Source organism: Agelaius phoeniceus, chromosome 14 (assembly GCF_051311805.1).
Source record: "Agelaius phoeniceus isolate bAgePho1 chromosome 14, bAgePho1.hap1, whole genome shotgun sequence".
NCBI classification, from domain to species: Eukaryota; Metazoa; Chordata; class Aves; order Passeriformes; family Icteridae; genus Agelaius; species Agelaius phoeniceus.
The window spans coordinates 5,241,546-5,267,509 of NC_135278.1; the positions used below are offsets into that span (position 1 = coordinate 5,241,546).

At 55.5% G+C, this 25,964-nt stretch overlaps 3 protein-coding genes across 6 annotated transcripts in view; 2 read left to right on the plus strand and 1 right to left on the minus strand.

Moving 5' to 3' along the window:
• Positions 1-23: 23 nt before the first annotated feature.
• On the plus strand, positions 24-5,842 carry TAF7L (TATA-box binding protein associated factor 7 like). The gene is made up of 11 exons (XM_054641133.2): positions 24-161; positions 1,061-1,139; positions 1,313-1,446; positions 1,792-1,918; positions 2,117-2,175; positions 3,189-3,261; positions 3,659-3,775; positions 3,877-4,065; positions 4,167-4,279; positions 4,558-4,617; positions 5,423-5,842. The coding sequence occupies exons 1-11, from the start codon at positions 96-98 to the stop codon at positions 5,465-5,467; spliced, it is 1,062 nt and encodes a 353-aa protein (XP_054497108.1). The 5' UTR covers positions 24-95; the 3' UTR covers positions 5,468-5,842.
• A 487-nt stretch (positions 5,843-6,329) lies between these two features.
• LOC129125992 (aryl-hydrocarbon-interacting protein-like 1) lies at positions 6,330-8,903 on the plus strand. The gene is made up of 7 exons (XM_054641700.2): positions 6,330-6,425; positions 7,107-7,286; positions 7,454-7,642; positions 7,717-7,893; positions 8,007-8,148; positions 8,478-8,722; positions 8,838-8,903. Exons 1-7 carry the CDS (start codon positions 6,330-6,332, stop codon positions 8,901-8,903), a joined length of 1,095 nt encoding a protein of 364 aa, XP_054497675.1.
• A 1,805-nt stretch (positions 8,904-10,708) lies between these two features.
• DRP2 (dystrophin related protein 2) overlaps positions 10,709-25,964 on the minus strand; it is a 31,205-nt gene continuing 15,949 nt past the window's right edge. For all 4 annotated transcript variants that reach the window (XM_077185937.1, XM_077185936.1, XM_054641307.2 and 1 more), the window contains 20 exons: positions 25,594-25,714; positions 24,849-25,117; positions 24,085-24,231; positions 23,499-23,577; positions 22,218-22,278; positions 21,775-21,836; positions 21,452-21,526; positions 19,351-19,552; positions 18,698-18,783; positions 17,820-17,977; positions 17,529-17,695; positions 17,103-17,214; positions 16,575-16,711; positions 16,259-16,324; positions 15,512-15,577; positions 14,672-14,815; positions 13,855-14,092; positions 13,598-13,718; positions 13,376-13,462; positions 10,709-12,638 (listed from right to left, as the gene is read on the minus strand). In XM_077185937.1, coding sequence (XP_077042052.1) covers positions 12,619-12,638; positions 13,376-13,462; positions 13,598-13,718; positions 13,855-14,092; positions 14,672-14,815; positions 15,512-15,577; positions 16,259-16,324; positions 16,575-16,711; positions 17,103-17,214; positions 17,529-17,695; positions 17,820-17,977; positions 18,698-18,783; positions 19,351-19,552; positions 21,452-21,526; positions 21,775-21,836; positions 22,218-22,278; positions 23,499-23,577; positions 24,085-24,231; positions 24,849-25,117; positions 25,594-25,714 — 2,418 coding nt within the window. In that variant the 3' untranslated portion in view covers positions 10,709-12,618. The remainder of the gene's footprint in view (positions 12,639-13,375; positions 13,463-13,597; positions 13,719-13,854; positions 14,093-14,671; positions 14,816-15,511; positions 15,578-16,258; positions 16,325-16,574; positions 16,712-17,102; positions 17,215-17,528; positions 17,696-17,819; positions 17,978-18,697; positions 18,784-19,350; positions 19,553-21,451; positions 21,527-21,774; positions 21,837-22,217; positions 22,279-23,498; positions 23,578-24,084; positions 24,232-24,848; positions 25,118-25,593; positions 25,715-25,964) is intronic.

The window sequence follows — 25,964 nt, forward strand, 5'->3', positions numbered from 1 at the left end:
CCGGCCTGGGCTGGGGACTGCGCTCTCCGTGCAGGAGCCTTCCCTGGGCGCCGTGACCGCGTGTTTGTGTTTGTGGCGGAGCTGGAGGAGGCGGGATGAGCAAGGGCAAGGACGATGCTCCGCACGAGCTCGAGAGCCAGTTCGTGCTGCGGCTGCCCCCGGTAAGAGCTCGGTCCGTCCCGGCTCCTCACGCTACCCCGGGCTGAGCCCGGCTGGCCGGCCGGCACCGGCTGCCCCGGCGGTGACAGGCGGTGGGGAAGCTGCGGCTCTGGGGTGGGGAAGCAGGCGCCTGGGTGCTTTGGGGCCTGGGGAGCCCCTTCCCATCCTTTTGAACGGGTTGTCCACGGCCTTCCCCAGAGGGGTGCTCCTGCCGCTCGGTGCAGGAGGCTCAGAGACTACTACCCAGAGGGTTTGGGAGGACCTTTCAGTAAAAGGTTTTGGTTCTTTAGTTGCAGTGGCGATACGTGCCCTCGTTGCTGTTTGTTATGTGTGTAAAGCTGAGACTTTTTTTGGTGCCCAGCGACAGGATCATAAGCTAAAACACAAGTTCCACCTCACCAAAGGAAGAACTTTCCATTGAGAGTGGCAGGGCAATTAAACAGCTGGGTAGGGAGGCTGTGGAATCTCCCTCTCTGGAGACATCCCAAACCCACCTGGATGTGTCTGTATCACCTGCTTCAGGTGACCCTGCCTTGGCAGGGGGGTTGGACTGGGTGATCTCTTCTTCCACCCCCAGTTATTCTGGGATTCCATGACACTGTGTCCTGCTGGGACCACAAGGGCTTAGTGAGGGGAGCTCTTAAGTGCCCACAGTCCTGTGGAGCTCTGGCAGGTGTCTCTGTCAGGAAACTCACACCACTGTCACAGCCAGGGGTATGGAGAGCACTGGGAATAGCAGAGCCACGTTAACATGCTGTTGGGGGGAAGGTGCAATTCACCTGGGTCTCGCAATTGCTGTCCAGCATGTGGATGGCAGGTGTTTAAAGCTGGGTAGGTTGGGCAGAAGCATTCAGTAACTCTTGGAGGAAGCACACCAGCTCCTGAAGAATTCCCTTCTCAGGAATATGCCTCGACTGTGCGGCGAGCAGTCCAGTCTGGGAATGTCAACCTGAAGGACAGGCTCACCATTGAGCTGCACGGTGAGTGAGCAGCACCAGGGCATGGTGAGCATCTGCTCTGGGCACCTCTGCCTGCCCACAGCTGAAGCTGTGCCACCTGCACGTGCTGTCCTGTGAAGTTCCTGCTGCCCAGGGCTGTATTTCCCAGGGTGGCTGTTGAGGCACAGCACTGACCTGCCCCTGGTTCTCCCCAGCGGACGGGCGCCATGGGATTGTCCGTGTGGACCGGGTGCCACTGGCAGCCAAGCTGGTGGATCTGCCCTGCATCATCGAGAGCTTAAAAACCATTGACAAGAAAACCTTCTACAAGACAGCAGATATTTGCCAGGTATGAGCTGTCCTTCTTGCCTGCACCAACAGCTTAAGTCATTGCTCCCCCTCCAGGAAAACCCCTGTACACTTTGGCAACTGGACACCCATTGTAACATGCCCAATTCCTGTATCTCACAGCATTAGCAGTTTAAAATTCCCCATTCCACTTGGTCTTTAGAAACCTCATTCCTGAAGTGTGAAATGTGATTGCCCTTGTGACAGCTTAACTGCTGCTGTGTCCAACTGAGCTGGGGGTGCAGCTGTGTTTTCCACACCCTGTGCCTCTGAATCCCCTTGGTTGACAACGTGCAGTGGGCAGTCACTGTTCCTTCACATCCTTGTGCTCATGTGGGGATTCCAGATGCTTGTTTGCACTGTGGATGGTGATCTGTACCCACCTTTGGAAGAGCAAACAGTGACCACTGACCCCAAGGCAAACAAGAAGAAGGACAAGGACAGAGAGAAGAAATTCATATGGAACCATGGCAGTGAGTAGAGGCTGTGCCAAGCCCCTCCACCCCAGTACCTCACATCTGAGCTGGGTGCTCACAGCTGCCAGGTACTGGCAGTGCTGCTGCTCCTTTCCATGGCTGTCTCTGTTGCAGAAGGGATTTTCTCCCTTCTGACACGTGCTTCTCTCACTGGGCCATCTGCCTGACACATAAAATGTGTTTCCTCTGTCACAGTCACCCTTCCCCTGAAAAATGTACGGAAGCGGCGGTTCCGGAAGACAGCTAAGAAGAAGGTGAGTTGCTTCTCACCCAGATGCAGGTGAAATACCCAAGGGCTAGGAGGGCAGGGACATTAGAGCTGTAACTGTGATTGGTCCAGAAGTCATGTGTTTTCTAACATTTGTTCACTTTTCCTTGCCTGAGATGAGGGTGAGGGTAGGATAGTAGATTTAAACGCTTCTTTGGGTGCTTCCTCTGCATTTTCCAAGATGCTCCTGAGGGGAAAGTCCTCTGTGTAGAGCACTGCTGGACCTCATTCCTGTGGCTGCCTTGCCACACCACATCTCTTCCTGCTCATAGAGAAGAAAGAAAGAAAGACTCACATGGAAATGAGGCTTCACTCATTCCTGCTTTCCCAGCTTAAATCTTCTCTTTCTGCACGGCCCATTCCCTTCCTCAAATAGTACCAGTGTCACTTCAGCTGGGGGAGTGACAACAGATGGAGCTCAGAGACTGTCTCTGTGCATATGCACAAGCCAGGCAAGGTGTTGGGGAGATGCAGCACCCTGAGGCTGGGAAGACTTGTTCTTCTCTCCTTTGCAGTTTCTGGGAACAGGGTTGAGTGTGATTTTGCATGACATTTGGGAAGCAAATTACTTGAGACATTCTTGTAGCCCACAGGAGAGATTTGATATCGCTGCAGTAAAATTCCTGACGACTAATTTAAAAGTGAAAAATGAAGCTTTCTTTTGAGTGGGATGGGAAGGATTTGAGTTCACTTGAGTTCAGTTGAGTTGACCGTCAACACCTCAAGGACTTTCTGCATAGACACAGAAAGTCTTATGAAATACATAGTATAAACAGAAAAGTGAGAGCACTCAACCTACTAAGGTACAGAAAAGATGGATTGTTTTTGGGGAGTGCATAAATTACTTCCCAGTTAAATATGAGCAAACTCTGAGCAGAAAGATAAGAAAACCTTGAAACAGTGCTCTCTCCAGAGGTGGAGCCTTTTAGTTGGCCAGCAGCAGCAGCATGCACAAGGCATTTAACAGTGTCTCTGTTCTCTTTCCCCTCTCTGGCCCAGTATATTGAGTCTCCTGATGTGGAAAAAGAGGTGAAACGTCTCCTGAGCACTGATGCTGAGGCTGTCAGTGTCCGTATCCTTTCAGTGGGAAAAAAGCTCAGGAGTAGGACAAGGACATGTGTGTGACCTGGGGGGTCTGGAATGAGCAAGTTGAGCTTTGCATGGTGTGGGACACTGGGACATCAACACACAAGAGGCGCTGAAGTTTTGGAGCTTCATCTTTGCCTTGTTCAAAGTTTATTGTTTCCTCAGGGTGACCTTTCTGGTGGACTGTGCTGTTGTAGTGAGAAGAAACTGAAATAGTAGAGAAGTCATTAGAAAAGAGGTCTGGGATGTTTCATCCTGGGGATCCATAGGTACAAGGCCAGACTGGTTGGAGTGGCAGTGATCTGCCATTTTTAGCCTCTTCCATCACAACTGCATCTTCCAAGTTCCTCTTTTTCCCTTGACTCACCTGTTCCTGCTGTCAGGCTGGGAAGTCATTGCTGAAGATGAAACAAAAGAAGTGGACAACCATGGTTCACTCACCAGCCTGGACATCTCCTCCCCAGGGATGTCGGGGCATAAGCAAGGCCATGGCTCCTCAGGTGCAGTGGGGAAGGCTGTTTTATTTCTAGCTGTGATCCCTGGCAGGCAAAGGGCACTGGCAGCTCATCAGCTGTGTTTTAACTCTTTTGCCCCCAACTAGAACACGATGAACTGCGGGAGATATTTAATGATATCAGCAGCAGCAGTGAGGATGAAGATGAGAGGGATCATCATGATGATGAAGATCTGAACATCATGGACACTGAGGAGGACTTGGAGAGGCAGCTGCAGGACAAGCTGAATGAGTCTGATGGGCAGCAGCAGGAGAATGAGGGGTCCAACCAGATCGGTGAGTGGCCAGCAGAGCATGGCAGAATTGTTGGGGTGCCAGGCAGGCTGTGCTTCCCAGCTCTGCTGCTGCTCTGGGTCTGAGCTCACTCTCCCTTCCAGCCATGGGCATCCAGAAACAGATTGACAACCTGAAAAGTAAACTCCAGGAAACTCAAGACAGGAGGAAGCGCCAGGAAGATCTCATCATGAAAGTGGAGAACCTTGCCCTCAAGGTGAGAGCTCTCCTGGGGTCTCTTCAGACCTGCTTAACACTGGCTGGCCATTAGATCCAGCAGGCTGATTTGGAGAAGCCAGGAGCCTCTGCCTGCTGGGTTAAAAATAGCTGTGGTGTGGCTGTACACACTCCAGCATTTCCCTGTGGAGGCAAAATAATCTGTGAAACTGGAGGAGACAAGGGGGTGGTTGTCACTGCACCATGTGACGTGTGGCAGCAGCACCCATTCTGCTGAGAGCACACTGCTAGCTCTGGTGTCCATGTTTGTGTCTGCAGACCCGTCTCCAGGCCGTGCTGGATGAGTTCAAGCAGCAAGAAGAGCGAGAGAAGCAGCAGGTGAGGAAACTCCCACAGTGGAGTGGGAGGTACTGGGGCACAACACTGCTCCAGGCTTGGTCTGACAGAGTTCCCTGAGTCTTCCAGCACAGCAGCTGCTGTGAACTCCAGGTTACAGCTCTGGTGGGGTTGTATCTGTACCTCAGGTGGGGTTATACCTCATCAGTAGTGCTTGGAGCTTCCCAAGGCAGAAGGAGATACAAGGAGTAGGGTTGACTGCAGCCTTCCCTCTGGAGCAGCCAAGCCATGCCCAGTCAGCAATACAGAGCTGCCAGGATTGCTGTCTGGGGTGGAACACAGCACACAAACCTGTTAGCACCCCTGTACAGGGAAGGCAGTGGCTATAGGGTTGTGGCAGATTTCCTGCCTGGGCAGCTCTGTTCCAGCCTGGTGCCAAGGCAGGAGGTTCTCACTCTCACATCCCTGTGGGCAGTGCCAGTTCTGTCCCAGAGGAGCCCAAGCACAGCTCCAGGCAGCACACAGGGAGAGCAGCCACTGCTGTGGGTAGAAGATGTACAAGAATCTTCTCCTCCTAGTAGAGGAGAAGTCATTAGAAAAGAGGTCTGGGATGTTTCATCCTGGGGGTCCATAGGTACAAGGCCAGACTGGTTGGAGTGGCAGTGATCTGCCATTTTTAGCCTCTTCCATCACAACTGCATCTTCCAAGTTGCTCTTTTTCCCTTGACTCACCTGTTCCTGCTGTCAGGCTGGGAAGTCATTGCTGAAAATGAAACTAAAGAAGTGGGCTGGGGCTGCCTGGGGTCCCAGATGTGCCTTACTGTAACATCTCACTCTCTCTTCCCAGATGGCATCCCTGCAGGAGCAGCTGGAGTCCCTCATGGAGAAGTGAGCAGTGGGCCTGGGTCTGTGAGCAGAGCTGGAAGTGGTGGTCACCTGCCACACTGAAGTCCTTGCTTTAGTCACACACTTCTGCTGCCACATGTGCTGCTGGGCAGTGGTACAGGGTCCATGTCCAGAGCTGATGTCACATCCACTGTGCTGGCTTTGGCTGATGGAGCTAAAGAATTGGACTATGGCTGTGAGAGCAGCCAAAAAACAGATTTACTGTCAATAGTCAGCACTGGCCTCCCCAGGACAGCACAGTGCTGGTTTCTGCATTTTATTGAGTCTTGGATTTGATGGGCTGTGGCCTGGTAAGAGTTTGTTCTTGTGTTTGAGGAGTGCTTATATCTGCAAACCAAACTCAATAAAGTTTCCTTTTCAAGCCTGGTCTGTTCCTTTGTGGTCTCCCAGCCACACAGCCCCTGGCAGGGAGCTGTGCCTGGGCACCTTTGGTGGGGCACTGCTGGGCTCCTTCCCCAGAGTGCTCTTCGTGGAGCTGGGTCAAAAGTGCTGGCACTTGGTGGGAGGAACGAGGCCCTCCTGATCAGGGAGTTCCTGTAATTCCTCACAGACTATGCAGGCAAATCCCAGATTAACCTGGCAGGGTGGGAAGAGGATTAGAAGGGCGGTTACAGAAAGCAACAGAGGACATCGGGGGCTTCAGCAAGTGTGTGCTAGGAGGGGACACCCCTCTCACAACCCACGGGCAGGGGAAGAAGGCTCTGCCCCCAGCACAGAAAGGAAAAGGTCAGCAGGAGCCCTGGAAGATGATGTGTATGTCCAGATAATCAAGAAAGAGACACCTAAGGAAGACGTGGAGCTCCAGAAGGGCCAGAGTGTGCTGGGGTGAGTGTGATCTGTGAGCAGCCATGGAAGAAACCTACCTGCTGAATGTGGAAGGGGTCAAAAAGAAGATTCTGCATGGAGGCCAAGGGGAGCTGCCGAAGCTGCAGGATGGGAGCAAGGTAAATTGTCTGGGTTGTTCCTCCAGAGCCCTGGGAGAGGGAGTGGGTCTGACATCCCTGCCCATCATGGTTCACAAGGCCAGATCCAGGTCTGGGAAGAGTGAGAGCCCTCACAGCAGGGGTGCAGGAGGGGCTGGTTTGGGCTGGTTTGAATTTTCAAAATTCAAAGTTTTGAAATTTTCCCAGCCATGTTTCTCATAGTGAGAGCTGGCAATGCCCACAGCCTTACCTTGCATTGGGCCTGGGACACCTCCTGCCCCTGGCACCCTTAGAGCTCAGCAGCCCCAGTGGGTTGCTGAAATCTGCCTTTCCTGCCGTGTGCCAAGCAGCAGTGAGATGTGCCAATGGGTTGTTCCTGGGAGATTCTCCAGCCTCAGATCTATGTGGGTTCCACCAGGTCCTGGAGCACAGGAGCTCTCTCTGCACAGGGCTATAAAGGGGGATCCAAAGGGAGCAGTGAGCTACAGCATGGATGGATGTTAAGACATTTGACCATCTGCTTGCTGTCTCAAATGGGCAGGAAGCACAATGTCCTGCTGTGGAGGGAGAGCTGCCAGTCAGATCAGCTGGGAGCAGGCTCAGCTGGGAGCTGCCAGTCAGTGCTGGGAGCAGGCTCAACCCCACAGCTGAGGTTGGGGTGGCTGCCAAGGGGGTCTCACCACTGGGCTCTCTCTGGGCCAGTTCACCTTCCACTTCCAGACGCTGAAGGACGACTTTGAGCGGACAGTGATCGATGACAGCCGGGAGGCTGGCATGCCCATGGAGATCATCGTGGGCAAGATGTTCAAGCTGGAGATCTGGGAGACGCTGCTCAGCTCCATGAGGATTGGGGAGGTGGCAGAGTTCTGGTGTGACGCCATTGTGAGTGAGGGGCCCAGAGATGCCCACTTCCCTCCTTCCTGCAGAGCCAGGACACAGAGCCACGCATCCCAGAGATGCTCTGTCCATCTTTGGTGCAAACACAGTGTGCCTCAGCACCGGGGGGCTGCCCCAGCCAAGGGGCTGAGCAGGGTGCTCCCTCCTTGCAGCACACAGGCATGTACGCCCTGGTCTCCAGGGGCATGAGGAGGATCGCAGAGGGACGGGACCCCCTGGAGGGCCAGAAGCACCGCTGTGGCATGGGCAACATGTTTGACTACCACAGCACAGGATACGAGGACCTGGACGAGCTGCAGCGGACGCCTCAGCCTCTCATCTTCATCATGGAGCTGTTCCGGGTAAGGGGATGGTGGGGATGGCTGCCAGAGAAGGAACAGCTGGGACAGCCACTCAGCTCCTCCTGCTTGGGCAGGTGGAGGACCCCTCAGCATACAAACGTGACACCTGGGCCATGAGCAAGGAGGAGAAGCTGGCAGCAGTGCCCGTGCTGCACAGCGAGGGCAACCGGCTGGTGCTGCGCAGGGAGTTCGCGCAGGCGGCCGCCAAGTACCAGGAGGCTGTCATCTGCCTCAGGAACCTGCAGGCCAAGGTGAGCAGCACCACCACCTCCCACCCCTGCCTGGGTCACAACCTCAGAGCGTGCCCTGGGTGCTGGGAGGGGCTGGACACAGCCGTGAGCTGCCCTGGGTTGCTCGTGGGCAGGAGAAGCCATGGGAGGATGGCTGGCTGAAGCTGGAGAGCCTGGTCACTCCACTGGTGCTCAACTACTGCCAGTGCCAGCTGGAGCTCGGCGAGTACTACGAGGTGCTGGAGCACACCACGGAGCTCCTGCAGAAACACAACGGTACCTGTGCCCTGCGTCCCACCCTGCTGTGCCCGTGGCTCCCAGGGCCTCCATGCTCTGAATCCCCCAGCTGTGACAATGCTCATCCTGTGTCCTGATAGTGCCTGTGCCATCTGGATCCCTGTGTCTGTCCCATCCACCACCATCCTTCCCCTTCCCATGATGATCCCTGCACTCCCTATGCATAGCCCAGTCTCCCTGCCTTCCCTACAAGTGTGTCCATCCCACACCCCACATGCTTGACATCCCCTGCTCCCCAGGCTCTCCAGCTCCCATGGCTGGTGGCCCTGAGCTGCAGGACACCCACTGAGGGCTCTTCTCTCCTGCAGACAATGCCAAGGCCTATTTCAAGCGGGCAAAGGCCCACGCTGCTGTCTGGAACGAGAGGGAGGCGCGGGAGGACTTCCAGCGCGTGGCTCACCTCGACCCCTCCATGGCGGCCGCCGTGAAGAAGGAGCTGAAGCAGCTGGGGGAGAGGATGAGGAAGAAGCACGTGGAGGATCGGAAACGCTACCAGGGCCTCTTCCAGTCAGGCCAGGGCCTGAAGGGCCGTGAGGGGCGGGAGAGCAGGGAGGTGGGCGATGGGGCACCTCAGGGGGAGGCTGGGGACCGGGAGAGCCATGGGCAGGGGGAGCAGGGTGCTGGGACTGGGGTCACAGAACAGCCCAGGGCTCCCCAGGCTGAACCAGGGACCCCCAGGGCTGCGGGTGAAGGGGCAGCACCAGCAGGAGAAGAAGCCCGGGGAGAGCCTGTAGGAGAAGAGGTGGAAGGGAGGGATCGCACAGCAGTGGGGAAGGAAGAAAACCTGGGCACCTGCAAGGCAAAGCCAGAGAACCTGGGAATAGAGGAGGAAGAAGAGAAAGAGGAGGAGAGGGAAGAGGAGAAGAAAGAGGAAGAAAAAGAGGAGAGCAAAGAGGTAGAGAAAGGGGCAGAGGAAGAAGATGGAAAATTGGAGGAGGAGAAGGAAGAAAAGGAAGACAAAGTGGAGGGGGAAGAGAAGGTGGAGAGGAGAGCAGAGAAAGATGAGAAATTAAAAGAGAGTGAAGAAGTAGAGAAGGAAGAAGAAAATGAAGGAAAAGAGAGGGAGGAGGAGGCAGTAGTGAAAGGGAAAGAGGAGAAGGACAAAGAGAAAGAGTGTCTACCAGCAAAAATGGAACAGCCTGAAGCAGGGCAATGTGGGACAACAGGGGAGACAAAGGCAGCAGGGCTGCTGCAGGGGTTGGAGCAAGGAGCCAGCAGAGCAGAGGGAGCTGGCACAGGCAGTGAGGCCCAGGCTCAGCCAAAACCAGCTCCACATCTGGAGCCTCCCAGCGAGGGGCTGGGACCAGCTGAGGGGGCCCCAGGGCTGGAGGATAAAACATCTGGGGAGGCTCTGGAAGAGGTGAGCTGCAGGGAGCTGCAGGGAGCAGGCACTGGACAAGGAAATACTGGGGAAGGAAACATCCCCCCAGAGAGCTCCACCCCTGGGGAAGGTGAGGAGCTGGGTGGAGGGGCAGAAATACCCCCTAAGGGGCAGAAATGCCCCTTAGCAGCCGGAGAAGGGGGTGCTGCACCCCTGGAGCAGTGCAGCAAAGAGCAGGGCAGTGCCCAGCCCTGAGCAGGGTCAGTTCTCCTGCTTGGGGAGCAGCTGCCAGGGCACTGACAGAGAGGCACAGCACGGGCAGCAGGGCTCCTGTGCCCGGAGCGGGAGCCCCGGGGCTGGGGCTGGCCCAGCAGGGACACGGGGACAATGCTGTCCTCACCCTGCCCTGCACTGCCTGCCCGACTCACCGGCTCCAGCCCTTTCAGCTGGGTGCCACCGAGCTCTGCTGGCTGAGAAATAAAAGCTCTTCCCTGGCACCACGGGCTGGATTTGTTCCTGAGCGTGAGCAGCTTCCCTGAGCACATCCCACAGCTCTGCCTTGCCCTGAGCCCGTGGCACAGGGATGGGGCAGCTTGTGGTGGTCAAGGAGGCTGCATTTCACCCCCCTTAAGCTCCTGGATCTCTCCTGTGTGAGTGTCCCCAAATTTCCCTGCAGGGCACCGTGTCAGGCCTTTCCCAGCACTGCCAGGCAGGGTGAGAGCCCAAGAATTGTCTGTCCTGGGCAGGCTTCACCATCAGCCAAGTCTGGGCAGGGCAGAGAGCCTGAGAGCCCCTGGCCTTACCCTGAACTTCTCTGAATCCCTACTGTGCCACAAAGGCACAGCAAACACAGGCAGCACTTGGGACACCCAGACACCTCTGGGCACTGAAAACTTGATGGAGCTGCAGGGAGAAAGGAGGGAGAGGACTGCCTTGCCCACCCAGCATCCCACTGCTGGAGGGACTGTCCCCACACAGCCCCTGCCCCAGCCCTCAGCAGCCACATGGCCTGCACAGACCTTGCTGGACAGGATGAAGATGGTGGCTGGGGGTTGGACACACCTGTGCCTGGGGATCCTGGGGCTCTGCTCACAGCTCCTGCTGAGCCTCAGGTGGTGGGGACAGCCAGGGGGACAGTGCAGGCTGTGTCCCAGCAGCCCTGCAGGAGCAGAGCCAGCACGGCACGTGGACAGAAGAGCCAGAGCACTGATCCAGGCATCAGTATAAATACAAATTTATTCTCTTTCCAGAGCAGAGATGCCACAAAGCAGTGAGGACAGCAGCACCACAGTACATGGTTACCAGAGCATTAGCCAGCCTGCTCCCCTCCCTGACACCTCCTGGCTCCCAAACACAGCCCAAGCACCAACCTGGCCACCTCTGCTCCCCACACCTGCCACTGGGGCCAGCAGCTCTGTCCTCATCCTGCCCTTTTTCTTCCTCCAGTGCCCCCCAAGGCTGGATACTCCTGTGCACACCCTCAGGCCCAGCCTCACTCTGCTGCTCCCCACGCTGCTGCCATCCTGCCCCTGGGATAACAGAGGGGGCCAGCGGGGTCTCACAGGCTGGCCCGGGGTCCCTGTCACCCACAGCCTGACACAGCATGCCCAAAGCCACCTAATGCCACCACACTGCCCTCCTGCCACTCAGCTGGGACACAGGGGCACAGCAAGGACAGCCACCCACGCTATGCCAGTGACACGGGAGCACTCCATGCTGCACAGGCCTGGCTGAAGGGCTCACACTGCCTTGTCCTGGGGTGGGCACTGCTGCTCACCTCTGCCAGCAGCCCAGAGCCAAGCCCACAGACCTGCTCACAACCTCCCCAGACAGTTCAGCACCGTGTCCTGTCCCAGCCAGCAACACCAGCCCTGGCTGTGTCCTTGCAAGCCCTGTTAAATGGGATGTTCCACCCCTATGTGCAGCCCTGCCCTGCCCCGAGGGCTCAAGCCTCTCATCTCTCCACACCCTGTGGCTCCAGAGCACGGGGCCATGTCAGCCCCTGCTCTGGGTGACCCTGCAGCACCTGACTCTGCCTCTTTCTCGACATAACAAAGCACAAATCAGCCAGCCCAAGGGACCCCAGGAGCCACCAGGCCTGAGCTGCCCTGCCAGCTGGCACTGCAGCCTCCCTGCACTGCCCCATAGGGCCTGCAGCCAGGGGTCCCTGCCTGCCCTGCTGCCCACCCACACTTGCATCACACCAAGGTGGCCCCAGGGCTGGAGAAACCCTCCCTGCAGGAGCTGCCAGGCATGGAGCTGGGGCTGTGCAGGACTCTGCCATGGCAAAGGCACAGATGCCCAGGACACCAGGCAGGGTGAAGAACCTGCTGTGGGTGCAGCCCTCACTGAGCTCCCTCACTGCAGCCCTGCAAGGCAATCCCAGCAACAGGGAAAGGTGCTGGTGCCCCTGGGAGCAGGAGCTGGGCTGGTCTGAAAGCGAAGGGCAGCTACACTTAAGGTATTAGAGTTTAATAGAGTGAGTCCATGAGAGTATTTAAGTACAGTATATATATATATAATATATAGAAATATATGCAAATTAAACAATAAGGCTCTGTTATAAAGACCCTCTCAAATAAGGCTACTAGCTGGGCTGAAGCTCTAACATGGACTCAATCCCTACTCCATAAACCTCACAAACTCTCTCCTGGTGGTGTGTGCCTGGCTGGCTGCAGAGCCTTGGGTGGCAGAGCTCAAACCATAAGGCTGGCAGCTGGTCACTGTTAGAAAGAGTTATTCTAAAAATTGTGTGGCTCCAGGAGTGTTTTGGTGCCCATAGACCTGGAGGCTCCTGGGCAGGGATGAAGAGTGGGATGCTGAGCTCTGCATCCCCTGAGGGTGCCAGGGGAGACTGGCAGTTTTCATGGCTTCAGTTCTTCTGAACCATCCCACCCAGGCTTGGACACTGTGGCCAGTGACCCAACCAGCCTCCTGGGGAGCCCACAGTCCCACTCCTGCATGGCCTCTGTTCCCCTGAGATCTTCTGGAGCTGGCAAGCATCCTGCACCAGCAGCTCGGAGGGAGTCTGTGTGAGGTCTGCTGCAGCACAGGGAGCATGGCAGGGAGAGAGGGGAGGAAAGCAGCCAGGTAGCTGGTTAGGAAAAGCCTCTGGCCCACAGGAGGTGTTAGATAAGGGAGGTCATACCTGAAAGAGAAATAGACAGGTCAGGAAAACAGGACCCAGAGCCAGCTGGTTAGAAGGAGGCTGCTGCAGAGCCAGGAGGGTCCTGCTCAGGGATGGCAGAAAGTGGGCAAGGGTCTGCATGGGCAGAGCACCACCTCATGTTAGTGCTGGCACCAAGCAATGGCTCCCTCTGGCAGCCTGGGCAAGAGACCAAGTGCTGCCCCTGCACTGGAGCACAGAGGGAAGGAGCAGAATGACCAAAACCAAAACCCACACGTGCCCCAGTCCCCGTCCCTGCTGGGAAGAGCCATCCCCGAGCAGCCAGGAGAGCCTGCACCATTGCTTCCATCTCACCAGGCTCCTGGGGCCTCGACCTCTCCTGCAGAGGGGTCTGACAGGGATGAAGGCAGGAGGGGGCTCAAAGCTGCCACTGCAGGTGGTGCTGGCAGTCTGTCCATCCTCACGGTGGGGTGCAGGTCCTGAGCAGGGCAGGAGGCTGCCCTGCAGCTCATCACAGGGATCTGTTTGGTCTGTGCTCTTGGCAGCTCTCATGGCCTCGCCTTGCAGGTGTGAAGCCTCCTCCTCCTCCATTCCCAGGCCACACACCCATCCCAGCAGCACTGCAGCAGCAAAGCTCTTGGCTGAAGCACTGCAGGTCATCAGCTGTTGCAGGGAAGCTGGGATTGGGGCAGGGCTCTGTGGAAAGCCTCACCTGAGGGAGCAGTGAGAAGTGAGAGAGGAGGATTTCACTCAAGTACCTCGGGAGCTGGGGAAGGCGCTCCGCAGCTTCTCCATGATGTCTTCCAGGCACATGCTGACCTCCTGGGTCTTGGCTTCCACCTCATCTGCAGTGGCAAGGAGGGCAGGGGGGTAGGAAAAGGCTCTCTGGACACACACCTGGCTGCCAGCATCTCTGCAGGATGGCAGGGTGCAGGAACAAGGCAGCAGGGCCAGGAGCTCAGCCCAAGCTCACAGCTCACCTGCAGTTTCAGTGTCAGGGGTGTTGTGCTCTTTCTCCTTTGCCTGGCTGCCTTCTGACTGATGTGGAGATGAAGCCAAGGAGGAGGCTGCTGAACCATTGCCTTCTGACTCTGCTGGAGGCTGGAATGAGAAGAGTCGTTGTGAGAAGGTTGTCATGACCCTCTGCCCTTGGCTTCCCTTTCTCTGCCCATGCCCTTTATGCCACTGTCCCAGCTCTGCTGTGGCAAAGCCCACCCCATCCCTGCTCTGAGCACACCTGCAGCAGCAGCTCCCTCAGCCTGTGCAGCTGGGATTCCAGCTGCTTGTTGTGGTCCTCCAGGATCTGCATCCGTGTCTCCAGGCGGCTCTTGTGCTGCCGGAGGATCCGCGCCTCTGCCAGCAGCTCCTCGTTCCGTGGGTCCTGCACTGACTCAGGAGAGCCTGAGGCCAAGGTTGGGGACTCCACTGCCTCATCATGCTGCCACTTCAAACGTCTCAGCTCTCCCTGGAGGATCCTGCAGGACAGCCCAGGTCAGCATCCCCTCAATCCTGCCTGGAAACCCCTGGGAGCTGCACATCAGACAAAGCTTTGCCATTTGTGATGCTGCACTGCAGGGTGGCTTGTGTGTGGTTCTACCCCACACAGGGGGTTCACAGACATGCAACCACTTCCTAAGAGGCTGAAACCAAGGGCAGGGAAAACATCACCTCCCCCTGAGCTGGTGTGCCCTGCTTAGAGCCTCACCCTGGTCCAGAGCAGCAATACCACTGTTCATGAGGGGCTCAGGGATAAGAAAGACAGAGTGCCCTGGGCTCACTTCAACCTTTTTGGGGTTCAGGAGGGAACAGGTTCTCTGGATGTAGGAAGGGATGTTTTGGGGAACAGAGTCATCTCCCTTCATTGGAGAGCACACCCTCAGTGAGTTGTAGTGCTCAGCTGAGCCCCCCTCCAAACCTGCCCTCTCAGCACCTGCAATCCCCAGCTCCAGACCCAGCAGCATCCCCTGCCTCCACTCTGAGCTCTGCAAGGCTTCCCCACTCCCTTCCTCCTCCCAAGCCATAACCCCCACTTTCAGAGCTGCCCATGCCTGTACCTGTTTTCATCCTCCAGGTGGGCCAGGACTCTCTCCAGCTCTCCCTTGTCATCCATGTTGAGGCCTGCTGGACCCTGCTGGCTGCCCCCAGGCTCTCTGTCCGTGATGGGGCTGGAGTGGCGCAGCAGGTACTGGTCCTCATCCCTGTTCCAGCAGGGGGAGAAACACCTCATTAGGAGAATCAGGGGATTTGTGTGCCCTCGGGGAAGGAGGCAGCTTCACGGGGGAGCTCCTGGCTGCTCCAGGCCTAGAGCTCAGAAGGGGCTCAGCATCCCTGATGTTTGTTGTTGGGAGATTGTGGTGTTTGTGAGGGTCTCCAGGATGAGGTGAGAGATGAGAATTTGACTCCATGTTCTCAGAAGGCTGATATGATATTACATTTATTGTATTATATTTATTATAATATTATTCTATTCTATTATACTATATATTAACAAAAGAACGCTATACTAAAACTATACCAAAGAAATAGAGAAAAGAATACATCAGAAGGCTTAGCAAGAATGATAATGAAAGCTCATGACTGACTCCCCAGAGTCCAACACAGCTAGACTGTGATTGGTCATTAATTAAAAACAATTCACATGTTTAGATAAACAATCTCCAAACCACATTCCAAAGAAACAAAACATAAAAAATGAGGCTTCTCCTCTTCCTAGGAGAAGAAATCCTAGCAAAGAGATTTTTCAGAAAAGATCATAGTAACAGGGATGCCCAAGAGCCTCTCACTCAATGGGACTGGGAAGGAAAGCATTTCTGCACCCTGGCTAGGCATGGAGAGAGCCACAGGAGTGAGCCCTGACCCATCAGGAGGTGAGGAGAAGGGAAAAGAGAACTCACAGGCTGTCATCAGGGGACAGGCTATCACTGAAGAAGGAACAGTTCTGGCTTTCCATCTCTGCAAGCCTGGAGGGAAGAGAAAAAGGTGGACACATGGTCAGAGACACCCTGAATGTCTGCTCAGCTACTTGCAGCAGGCCCTGCAAGACCCCTCTCTGCAGGGTCTCCCCCCTGGCCTGCACCAATCTGTCCTTCTGTCCTTCTGCACAGGCTCTGGAGAGCTTTGCCTTTTTAAAAACCAAAATACACTGCTGCTCTGGGTGTAAGTCTCTAGAATAAAGAGCTGCTGCTGTGCAGTTGGCTCAGCTCCTCTCTCACAAGCAAAGGAAAGGGATGTAAGAATTCCAGCTCCAGCCCAGGAGCTGAGCTACAAGTACAGGCTCCCTGTACCCCCTGGGTCCCCACAGCGAGGGCAGAGGCACCACAAAGCACAAGGCAGCAGCAGTGGGAGCTGGCAAACAGCTCTGGTGAGGACACAGAGCAGAACAACTGAGGGCTGTGCTTGCTGAGAACCCATCCAGCAGCTCACCCTGGGCAGAGCAGGACAGCACATGGAGGCTGCTGCACTCTGCTGTCAAATGCATGGTCTTTGCTGCTCCAGCCATATCCCAGGCAGGTTTGCCTAGCTGTGCAGGGTGCTGGGGCAGGTGGAGGGGTCTGTGACCATCTGTGTGCCCCAAAGCCTCCCCCCCCACCCATCAGGGCCATGCCCTGTGCCCCAGCAGGACAGCAGAGCCCTGGGGGTACCTGCTGGCAAAGTGCTCGATCCTGGAGTGAGTGTCAGCGTGGGGTAACATCGGGGAGGAGGCTGGGCTGCAAGAGATGCACACTGGTCAGCAGGCTTGGCACAGACTGAGCCCTCCTGGCTGAGAGGAGCCAGGGACAGGCTGGACAGAGACTGAAATCTCTGTTCCTTCAAGAACAACGTGGCAGATCAGCCCCAGAGCAAGTGCTCCTCCAGCCCTCCCCCAGGAGCCCTGTGTGAGCTGAGATGCTCCTTCCATCCAGAGAAGCCATGTCTCATTCTGGGCCCAAAGACACGAGCCAGGGCCCAACAACTCACGTCTCAGAGCAGTCAGCCTCGAGCACAGACTGCACGGGCAGGTAACCCCTCTGTGGGTGCTTGCTGAAGTACTGCTTGGACCTAAACTTGTTCTTCAGTGTCGTGGCAAAGTCCCTCATGTTCTCACTGGATGTGGTCTGCAGAGACACAAATGTGACACAGTGCCTGTTTAATGGAAAGTGGGGGACCACAGCTCAGCACCCACAATAAGATATAAGATATCACCCCAGGCTGGGCATGAGCTCCATGGGGGAAGAGGCAGATAAAACTGAGAAAGCAAGGAGGGCACACAGCAGCTCTGTGAGCCTGTTGTGGGGCCTGGCACAGGCCATGCTGGGCACTGGGGCCCTGTATCCTGCTCACCATGAGCCCCAGTGCAGGGACACAGGCAGAGTCCAACGTGCAGAGGGTACAAAACTACACAAGGGATCCACTTGTGGGGCTGCACCAGCCCAAACATCACAAGGCTGCTGCCATCGTGGGCCCTGCTCTGTGCCAGGGCCCTCCCAGCCCAGCCCAGCTCCTTACTGGGGTGTAGTACTCCATGATGGGGTAGTGCAGCTTGTTGCCCTTGCTGGCTCGCCCCGTGAGGAAGCAGGTCTGGCAGATATCCACATTGAACTGCTTCAGGCTCCGATACCTGCAGAGGTCAAGAGGCCACAGGGAAGCACGGGAAGTTTGAAAACACATGTTTAAAGCCCAGGAAGAGGTCAGTAGGAGGGGACAGAGGTGGCCTGTGTTGCCCTAACACCCCAGTGAACCCACAGTGCTGGTGGCTCAAGTCCCCAGGAAAGCATTCTGCTCCTTCCCCTTAGCTGGCACCTGCTCTGCCCTGTCATGAACACTGCTGGCTGCAGACCTTCAGCTCTCCCAAGAGCACAGAGCAGCTCAGCTCTGTCCTGCAGGACAGCACACACTGCCCTAGGGGCCGGGGTCCCGTGTCACAGCCCTTACCTGAAGCCCTTGATGGGGCACTGGCGGCACACAGAGCACTTGGTCTGGTGCTTCACCTGCTCGGCCATGGTGACCCGGTGCAGCACCGCCAGCCACACCATGGACTGGGGCTCCAGGTTGGCCCACTCCAGGAACTGGGACACCTCAATGGCAGACTTCCCATTGCTCTGGGGAGGGAGAGGAAGGGGCTGCTCAGAGCTGGGGCCTGGCTGCCATGTGGTGCAGGTCCCCTGCCACCACAGGAGCCTGTCCCCAGCACAGACAGGGCCAGGGCCATCACCCCACACTCACAAAGCGGAAGCAGCTGCGGATGCTGGGCTCCACATTGCTGCCCCCAAACGCTGCCACCTCCCCCAGCTGGCGAGGGACCTGGATGGCCTCGTGGAGCAGGACCCCGAGGTGCCGCTGGTCACACAGGCCCCCGGCATTGGCCACCTGGCTGAAGAGATCTGTGGGGACACAGACACAGCTGAGAGCCCAGCAGGCACGGGGAGCAGGGTGTGGGGCACAGCAGGGACCCCACTGCCCATCCCCAGCACAAGGAGCAGGGTGTGGGGCACACCAGGGACCCCACTGCCCATCCCCAGCACAGAGCTCAAATACAAGGAGAAATCTGAGCTATGATTAAATAACTTTTATCAGTGGTCTTCCAGCTCCTAATAACCAGTTTAGTGTCTTCTTCAGACATACATCAACTATTAAACAGCACCAGCTTGCCTGTCCTCTATGAATCAGCCTAATCCCTTCATTTACCCCCTTGGAGCTCCCTATGCTACACAAGATTCCCCTCCACAATATTCCATGGTTAAAATGCAGTGAGGAAAGCAATTTGCCTGAAACCTACTTCCCCCCACCCATGCACCCCTGGTATTTTCCTTCTGGAAAGCACTGGATAACTTTCCTGTGTGCCTTCTCTGCACTGCTCCTCACAGTGCCATGCAAGCAAGATCACTGCAGCACCAGGCAGTGTACAGCAACACCTCCTAATTTCAGTGGCGTAGGCCTGGGGAGGGAGGGAGAGGTGATGATGCAAGCAGCTTAGTCACTGCAGGAAAGCTGTTTCTTTGCTCTTCCTGGGCAAAGAAGGTCTGAGCCAGGAAACAAAACCACTCCTGTCTTCCCGAGGTGAATTCACAGCAGGTTCTAGGGGAGGCAGACAAGGGACTCACACTGGAACTTCTCCTTGACCTCTGTCCCGCACAGGCACGCGATGCCCGTCTTGAAGGAGAGAGCCCTCATCTTCCCACTGCGGCCACTGCATGACAAGAGATTGCACAGCTCTGCAAATGCTCCAGAGTGGGTTTTTTTGGCAGGGGGGTCATTAAGGCAAGCACACACGAGGCAGCCTCCCTCACTGCCAGCTGGAAGAGCAGCACGGGGGTATTGTATTTGCAGGGAGGAATGATGCATCTGAATCCATGCTCTCAGAAGGCTAATTTATTATTTTATGATACTATATTGTATTAAAAAATACTATACTGTACTAAAGAATACAGAAAATACAGAATGCTAAATAATAATGATAATAATGAAAACTCGTGACTCTCTCCAGAGTCCCAGCTTGGCACTGATTGGCCAATGAGTGAAAATAACTCACACCAGAAACCAATGAAAGAACCACCTGTGGCTAAACAATCTCCAAACACATTCCAAACCAGCAAAACACAGGAGAAGCAAATGAGATAATAAATGTTTCCCTTTTTCTCTGAGGCTTCTCAGCTTCCCAGGAGAAAAATCTCGGGCAAAGGGATTTTTCAGAGAATGCAAATGCCACACAGGGGGTTCCTCCCAGGCCTGGCAGCTCAGGGGGAGGGAGAGGTACCTGTCAAAGACGTTCAGCAGCCAGTTGAGGCTCATGTCCACGCAGAGGGGCACGTTGACCAGGATGCCGCGCTCCTCCTCCAGGCGCTCGTAGAGCGCGGTCAGGCAGTGGATCACCTCCACCACGTCCATCGCCCGCTCGCTGGGCTGCAGGTCGTGCTCGTTGAAGATTTCCAAAGCCGTGCCCAAGGTGACCATGTCCACTGCACAGAGAGCACAGAGGGACCAGAGGGAAAGCGGGGAAATGAGAGAGGTGAGAAGCAAGAGGAGAGAGATGCTGTCCTGCCCTAACCTGGGGCAGTGTTACTCTCACTGAGCTGGGAAAGATGCTGGTAAGGATGGGTGCAGCTCCAAGAATTTCTCTCCTGCCTGTAAACTTCTCCCAAAATACCACATCTCCACCTTGAGCCACCATTCTCTGTGACCCCCCTTCCTCATTTCTGTGTCCAGCTGTGGCCATGAAAATGCCCCCCATGGAAGGCTCTGTGCAGAGCCCAGTGCTGGCCTCTCTGCATGGGCCAGGTCCCTGTGGGGCTGCTGTGGGGGCACAGACCCACAGAGACCCTACAAGCAACTGCCCAGAGATAGATCAGTCCTGTCTCCAGCTCTGACAGGGTGAGGGAATTAAGGCACAAACACAAAACAGGGCTAGGACAGTGTGAGATGCCCTGGCTGCCCTGTTTTCAGATTTCTGCTGCAGGTTGTATGTGCTACTGTGTTAGCAACCAGCAATACTTCTTTCCTGAAAGTCTTTCCATCTTTGAGACCTTTTTATATTCACAGTACCCAGAGGACTGTGTGCCTTTTCCACACTGTAACTTTACTCTGTGGATAAATCCTCCCTTCTCCTGTCAAAGCTGCTACACTCACACTGGGAAGCCCCAGTTTCCATGCCAGGGAGTATCACTCCTGCCCACCCTCGTGTCCACACTGCCCACGACTGCATATGGCTCTGATCTATCCCTCACTGCCTCTTTCCTACACAGCCACTCCACCAAACTTCTCGTGATGGGAAAGCTGCCTTGACAATCTCCTTGCCCTTTTCTCAAGTATATCTTGAATAAAGAGCACTTATTCAAGTCAGTTCTGGAGTGGAAAGAAGGCGACAGTGCGGCATGTGAGAGATGCACAACCAAGGATGCACAAGCAGCACACAGGAGAGTTCTACTTTGCTCTTCATCCTTGTTTCCTCTCCACACCTTGCCTGCTGCTGCATGGACACCTTAACAGGGTGGCAAAACTTTCTTCCATTTGCATTACATCATCCCTGAATGTCCCTGGGTACAGGACAGCCTGATCACCACAGTGTTATGAAAATACTTCCCAGCCAGGGGCTGACTCCCTTGAGAACCCAAATTCCTCTTCCCCTGACTCACTGCCTCCTTCCAGCCCTTTCACAGGTCTGCCTGGGCCCCACTGCTGCTCCCATTCATGAACAATTAATTCAGGAGGATTATTTCCCCCAGACTGCTGCTGCTTAATTTTGATAGAGCCTTAGGTGAGGCTTTATCAAAAGCTCTGAGCAGCCAAGGATGCTGTATCTATCAGATTCCCACCTGCCTGCTTGCCAGTTCCACCAGAAACTCCTCAGCAGTTTCCAAGGACCACCTGCCTCTTGGAGAGATATTTGAACTCCTGTTGTATCATGTTCACCTGGCTATGAATCCTCCAGTTTTCATCAAGAGTGTAGAAGTCAGGTTTATTTGCTCCCTTCCTCCTCTTTTAGCAGTGCAGCCCCCTCTGTCCCTGCCAGTGAGGCTGGTTTCATCTCTCAGTTACATCCACACCTCCTCCATGCTCCTTTGGAGCTGCTGGTGAGCTCCTGCCTGATCCTACAGCTTTGTAACCCTGAGCTGGACCACTTTGTTCTCACATCCCTTTGGACATCACCTGCCCTTGGGCCATCTCCACCCCAAGCTGTACAAAAGGCCCTGACACAGACTGGTGCATTTGCTCAGATTCCCAGGCTGATTTCCCTGGTTTCTCCCCTCAGCTACCCATCCCCTGGTGCCTCCTGCCTTTGATGTGCTGATAAAAGCTCGTGTTAGTTTAAGCCTTCACCGAGGGAGAGGCAGCAGGAGGGGAGCCCTTCCCACACTCACATCTCAGGGCTTTCTGCACCCGCCGCAGCTTCATGGCCGTGCGGTACGCCGAGAACTTGATGTTGTTCAAATCCGCTGCAGAGACACAGGAAAACAAGAATAAACCACAACATCCTCCTCTCCAGGGCAGGAAGCAGCAGTTGCAGCTCTCAGAGCCCAGCAGAGCACGTGCAGGACAGTGAGGAGCAGAGCCTGGCAGGGGTCACACCCCAGTGCTTTGGGAGACCCCATGGCACAGAGGGGAGCAGGTGGCCTGGGGGGATCTCACATGCACCATAAATAAAGCAAATACTGCTCAAAGGGTTCTGTGACAGCCTCCTTACCCAGCGTCTGGTACAGCTCTGTCATCTTTGGGTGGTCCCAGCACGTGGTCTGGGCCTGGTGGCTGGAAGCAAAATAGATGGAGACCAAGAGTCAATGTGCTAACCAAAAGCTGCAGTGAGAGATTAAAAAAAGGACCTGGCAAGCACTGGGAGCAAGTGTTTCAGTGTCTGCAGACACTGCTGCATCCCCCTGAGCACACTCCCCAGCCACAGCAGCAGGAAGGATGCCCACAGCAGGATATCCCCACTTGCTGCCAGCCCTCCCCTTCCAACTGGGGTTTCCCCTCATCTTGGGCATCCCAGCAGGCAGGGAAAGCCTGGATCTGCCAGGCTGAAGAAGCCCTGCTTCACTGGAGGTGAGTTCTCCCTCCCCTTTCCTAATTGCCCAATTCCTGATCACTCCAGGCCAGAGAAGGCCTCGGGCTGTGTCTGGGGACACTCACTTGATGTAGTATGGCACTTTGTTGGGGGAAATGGCTCGCTCCCAGGGCACCTGGACAGAGGCTGCAAGGAGAGAAACGTGTCAGATCAACACCAAATGCTCCTCTAAGCTGCTGCTGTTTCTGATGCCAGCCCTGGCACAGCAGGACTGTGCCAACAGGTGGGTGCCTTTGAAAAGGCTGCATCCTCCCAAATCACCAGCTGGAGATGTTGGTGCAGGCAAGGGGATGCTGCCTATAAAAAAGGCCCAACTGCTGGTCTTGTTAGAGACATCTTGCCTCTCAAGCCAAGGACTTTGTATCTGGCTGAGCTCAGAACTCAGGAAGAGACATTTCCTGATGTTTTTGATGAAGCCCAAAGCAACCTTGTGGTGACCAGTGGGCAGGGCTCATAGCAGATGGGATTTGGGCACACAGACACAGCACTGCCTGTTATGACCAGGCTCAGACACCCAAAGCATCTGTTGTTCCTGCTCTGTGGGCCAGCTGCAGTATCTTGGGAAGATGACAATTCATCCCCTCCCAGCTGCCTGCCACCCTGTGTTATACAGAGGATGGAAGCCATGGCAGGACCCTCGGATATTTCCCTTTTTCACAGGTAGTGTATCAATTCCAGCAGCTGGAAAAGTCATTCTTCCTTTCAGGTAGGAGTGTGCAGTCTGCAGAAGAGCACAGGCCAGTGAATCCCACTGACATCCAGAGACCCTGCAGGGCTCAGCATTTCCGAGGATGGAGCCCAGGCTCTGGAGCACATCCTGCCTGCCCAGCCTTGGCAGGCCTGAGAGCTGTCAGCCAACAGCTCTGATGTGTAAAAACAGCATCCCTCTGCCTCACCACATGAATGAAAACCTCCTGAAAAGGCACATTTTTAGCCTCCAAATAACCAACAGGGGATATGAGGGACTGCCTTTTCCTGCCATCTGTTGTCTTGCTCTGAGGCTGACACAGTCCCAGTGTCCCTTGGGAGCTGCTGTGAGTGTCACAGCTCTGTGCTCTGAAGGGAAACCACACTCAGAACCACCCTCAGTCCCACAAGGTGAGACCAGTGCCAGCTTTGGAGATGCCCCTGCTTTGGTCCCACAAGGTGAGGCAGCACAATGCCAGCTTTGGAGATGCCTCCTGCTTCAGCTCCTGTGTACCAGGCACCAGCCTGGGCACTTTTCCAGCCTCGTGCATGGCTCTGGGCTCAGCAACAGGACTTTGCACCCTGTTTTGCTGTGCCACAGCCCAGGCTGCTCTGCAGAGGCAGCCTCATGGCAGAAACCAGGGGATGCACTCACGTACAGGAGAGGAAGTGCTGGGAGCCTGGTCCAAAGTCCCGGTGGGCATCTTGGAGCTGCTTCAGGCGTTCATTTATGGAGGCCTGGAGAATTGAAAAATAATTCACTGCCAGTCCAATGGGCATTTTGGATTGATGACCCATTCAGGAAGGCTTGTGGGTGGACTCAGACATGCCCCAGCACACAGATGCTCTTCCTTCCTCTCCTATCCTGGTGTTTGTGTCCTCCTCCAGCCTGCTAAACCCTCTACACCTCCTGCTGCTGGGGCAGCACAGCCACATCTCCAGCTCACCTGCATCCATACTCTCACAGACATCAAAGCAGTCACAGCTGGTACTGACCCTCTCCACCAACACATCCTGACTCTCCCTTTGTTCCTCACACTGCCTTTTCCTGACCAAGATCTCTGCAGATTTACCAGGCTCTTTCCTCACACTGAACTGATGCTCTTCTCTCCCAGGAGCACCAGCTATAACATCCTGCTGTGCCAAACCTTACTTTATCCTCCTTGAAGGTCAGCAGTGAGAGCCCTTCCCAGCACCCTCCTGCCCATGGTTTATTTGCAGTGCTTGCTCCTGACTCCCTCCCACCTGCAGCTGCTTCCAGCGGGTGTTGATCTGCTCCAGGGTGCGGGAACTCTCCATGCACAGGTGCACATCTGAGATGGCCAGCTGGTGTGCAAGGTCATTGACCACTTTCACCCCATCCTTCATGGGGGACAGCTCCTCTTTGAACAGCTGGAGTCCAGCAGGGATGGGGACACAGCCACAGAGCAGGGGAAGAAGGAAAAGAAGCAGGTGAGCAGCCAGGACTTGGATCTGATTCCTTTGCTACAAGCTAGGGTGGGCTAGTGACTGCCAAGCCACTGCTGACCAACCCTGCCACAGGGTACCTTAGCAGGGGAAAAAATATCCAACCAAGCTAACTAGGCTGCAGATTACTCCTGATAAATGAAATGGGAGCTGCAGATTACTCCTGATAAATGAACCTGCAGATTACTCTTTATCATTAAATTAAATTTAATGATAAATGAAATGGGGGGCTGCAGATTACTCCTGATGAATTCAATGGGGGGCTGCAGACTACTCCTGATAGATCAAATGGGGGGCTGCAGACTACTCCTGATAAATGAAAAGGGAGCAATGACTCAACTATGCTGAGCCACTGTACCTGTGTCAGGTCCATGCCATGACAAGGTGCTCAGGACACTGCTGGCCAAAACCCCCCTCACAAAGCAGGGGAGCTGTGGGAAGGAGCCTTTGGCCCTGAGATCCCAGGTAATGAGGCTGCCTTGGACTGAGCAGTCCATGGAGCAGCTCTGCCAAGGCTGGAGCCAGCTCAGAGCCAGAAGTACCTTGGTGGACTGGATGTGCTCGGGCAAGGAGTCGATGAAGAGGTCCCCGATGGGCTCCCAGGTCTCCCGCACGCTCTCAGCCTGGTCCAGGGTGGTGCTGAGCTCCTCCATGGCCCCTTTGATCTCCAGCAGCTGCTCCAGGGTGCGCTCGATGTGGCGGTGCTGGTCCACGCAGCGAGCTGTGAGCTTCTCCCAGAGCTCGCTGGCCACGTTGGCCTGCTTCCACACAAAGCGGCTGATGTTCTGGATGCGGTGCCGCGGAGACACATCTGGGAGGGACAGCAGGAGCAAAAATGAGAGCCCAACCCAGAAGAGAGAGGAGCAAGGAGTGGAGGGAGGGCAGGGAAAATCGAGATAAAAATATCTAGGGAAAAATGGGCAAAGGGAAGGAAAACAAGTAATAGTAGTATCCATAGTATCCATCTCTGCACCAGCTCCTCCTCTCTATCCTCACAGGCTGTGCTGCCTTTTAAAAAGCTAGCCCAGAGCACATCTGGTGCTGCCTCATGAGGTGCCCCCATCATGGACTGCACCAGGAGCCTCTGCCTTCTCCTGGGACAGCAACGCTGCTCTGTGCCAGTCTGACCCTTGGGCAAAGGACTGGGCACAGCCTGGGCGCGGTGGTGCGGGGCAGAGCACTGGTGTGCTGCTCTGTGCCACCACAGCCACCTCCACTCCACCCTCTCTGGGCCAGCCCAGGAGGAGCTGTGAAACCAGAGAACAAAAAGGGGGCAGCTCCACAGACCTTTGCTTTCCAAAGTTGGTTCTTCTAATTCCTCAAATGGGTGCTGGGAAAGGAAAGCCTGTGCTGACTCCAGGACAGAGTAAATGTATGGCCCCCGAGACTTCACTTCTTCCATGAAAGCCTGGAGAGCAGAGCACAGAGATAAGACAGCAGGCTGAGCCAGAAAGCTGTGCCCTGGCTGCCCCCTTGCCAAATGCTGCAGTGATTTATTCATCCCAAGGCCCAAACCTCCCTGGAGGCACAGAGAGAAGTCAGTGTTAAGAGAAATATTTTTGCACTTCAGGGAAGGAATGACCACCTGGCAGAAGGTGGCTCCTGCAGAGGTTTGGCCTGCAGCTTTGCTGGAGTGGGGAGGCAGAACAGCAAGCCCA

Bases quoted from the DNA above. Each gene is read 5' to 3' on its own strand.
- TAF7L (XM_054641133.2), top strand. From the start codon at position 96: ATGAGCAAGGGCAAGGACGATGCTCCGCACGAGCTCGAGAGCCAGTTC. The intron at 1,140-1,312 runs GTGAGTGAGCAG...GGTTCTCCCCAG, and splicing joins GCTCACCATTGAGCTGCACG to CGGACGGGCGCCATGGGATT. The intron at 2,176-3,188 runs GTGAGTTGCTTC...TCTCTGGCCCAG, and splicing joins GGAAGACAGCTAAGAAGAAG to TATATTGAGTCTCCTGATGT.
- LOC129125992 (XM_054641700.2), top strand. From the start codon at position 6,330: ATGGAAGAAACCTACCTGCTGAATGTGGAAGGGGTCAAAAAGAAGATT. The intron at 6,426-7,106 runs GTAAATTGTCTG...TCTCTGGGCCAG, and splicing joins AGCTGCAGGATGGGAGCAAG to TTCACCTTCCACTTCCAGAC. The intron at 8,723-8,837 runs GTGGGCGATGGG...AGGCTGAACCAG, and splicing joins AGGGGCGGGAGAGCAGGGAG to GGACCCCCAGGGCTGCGGGT.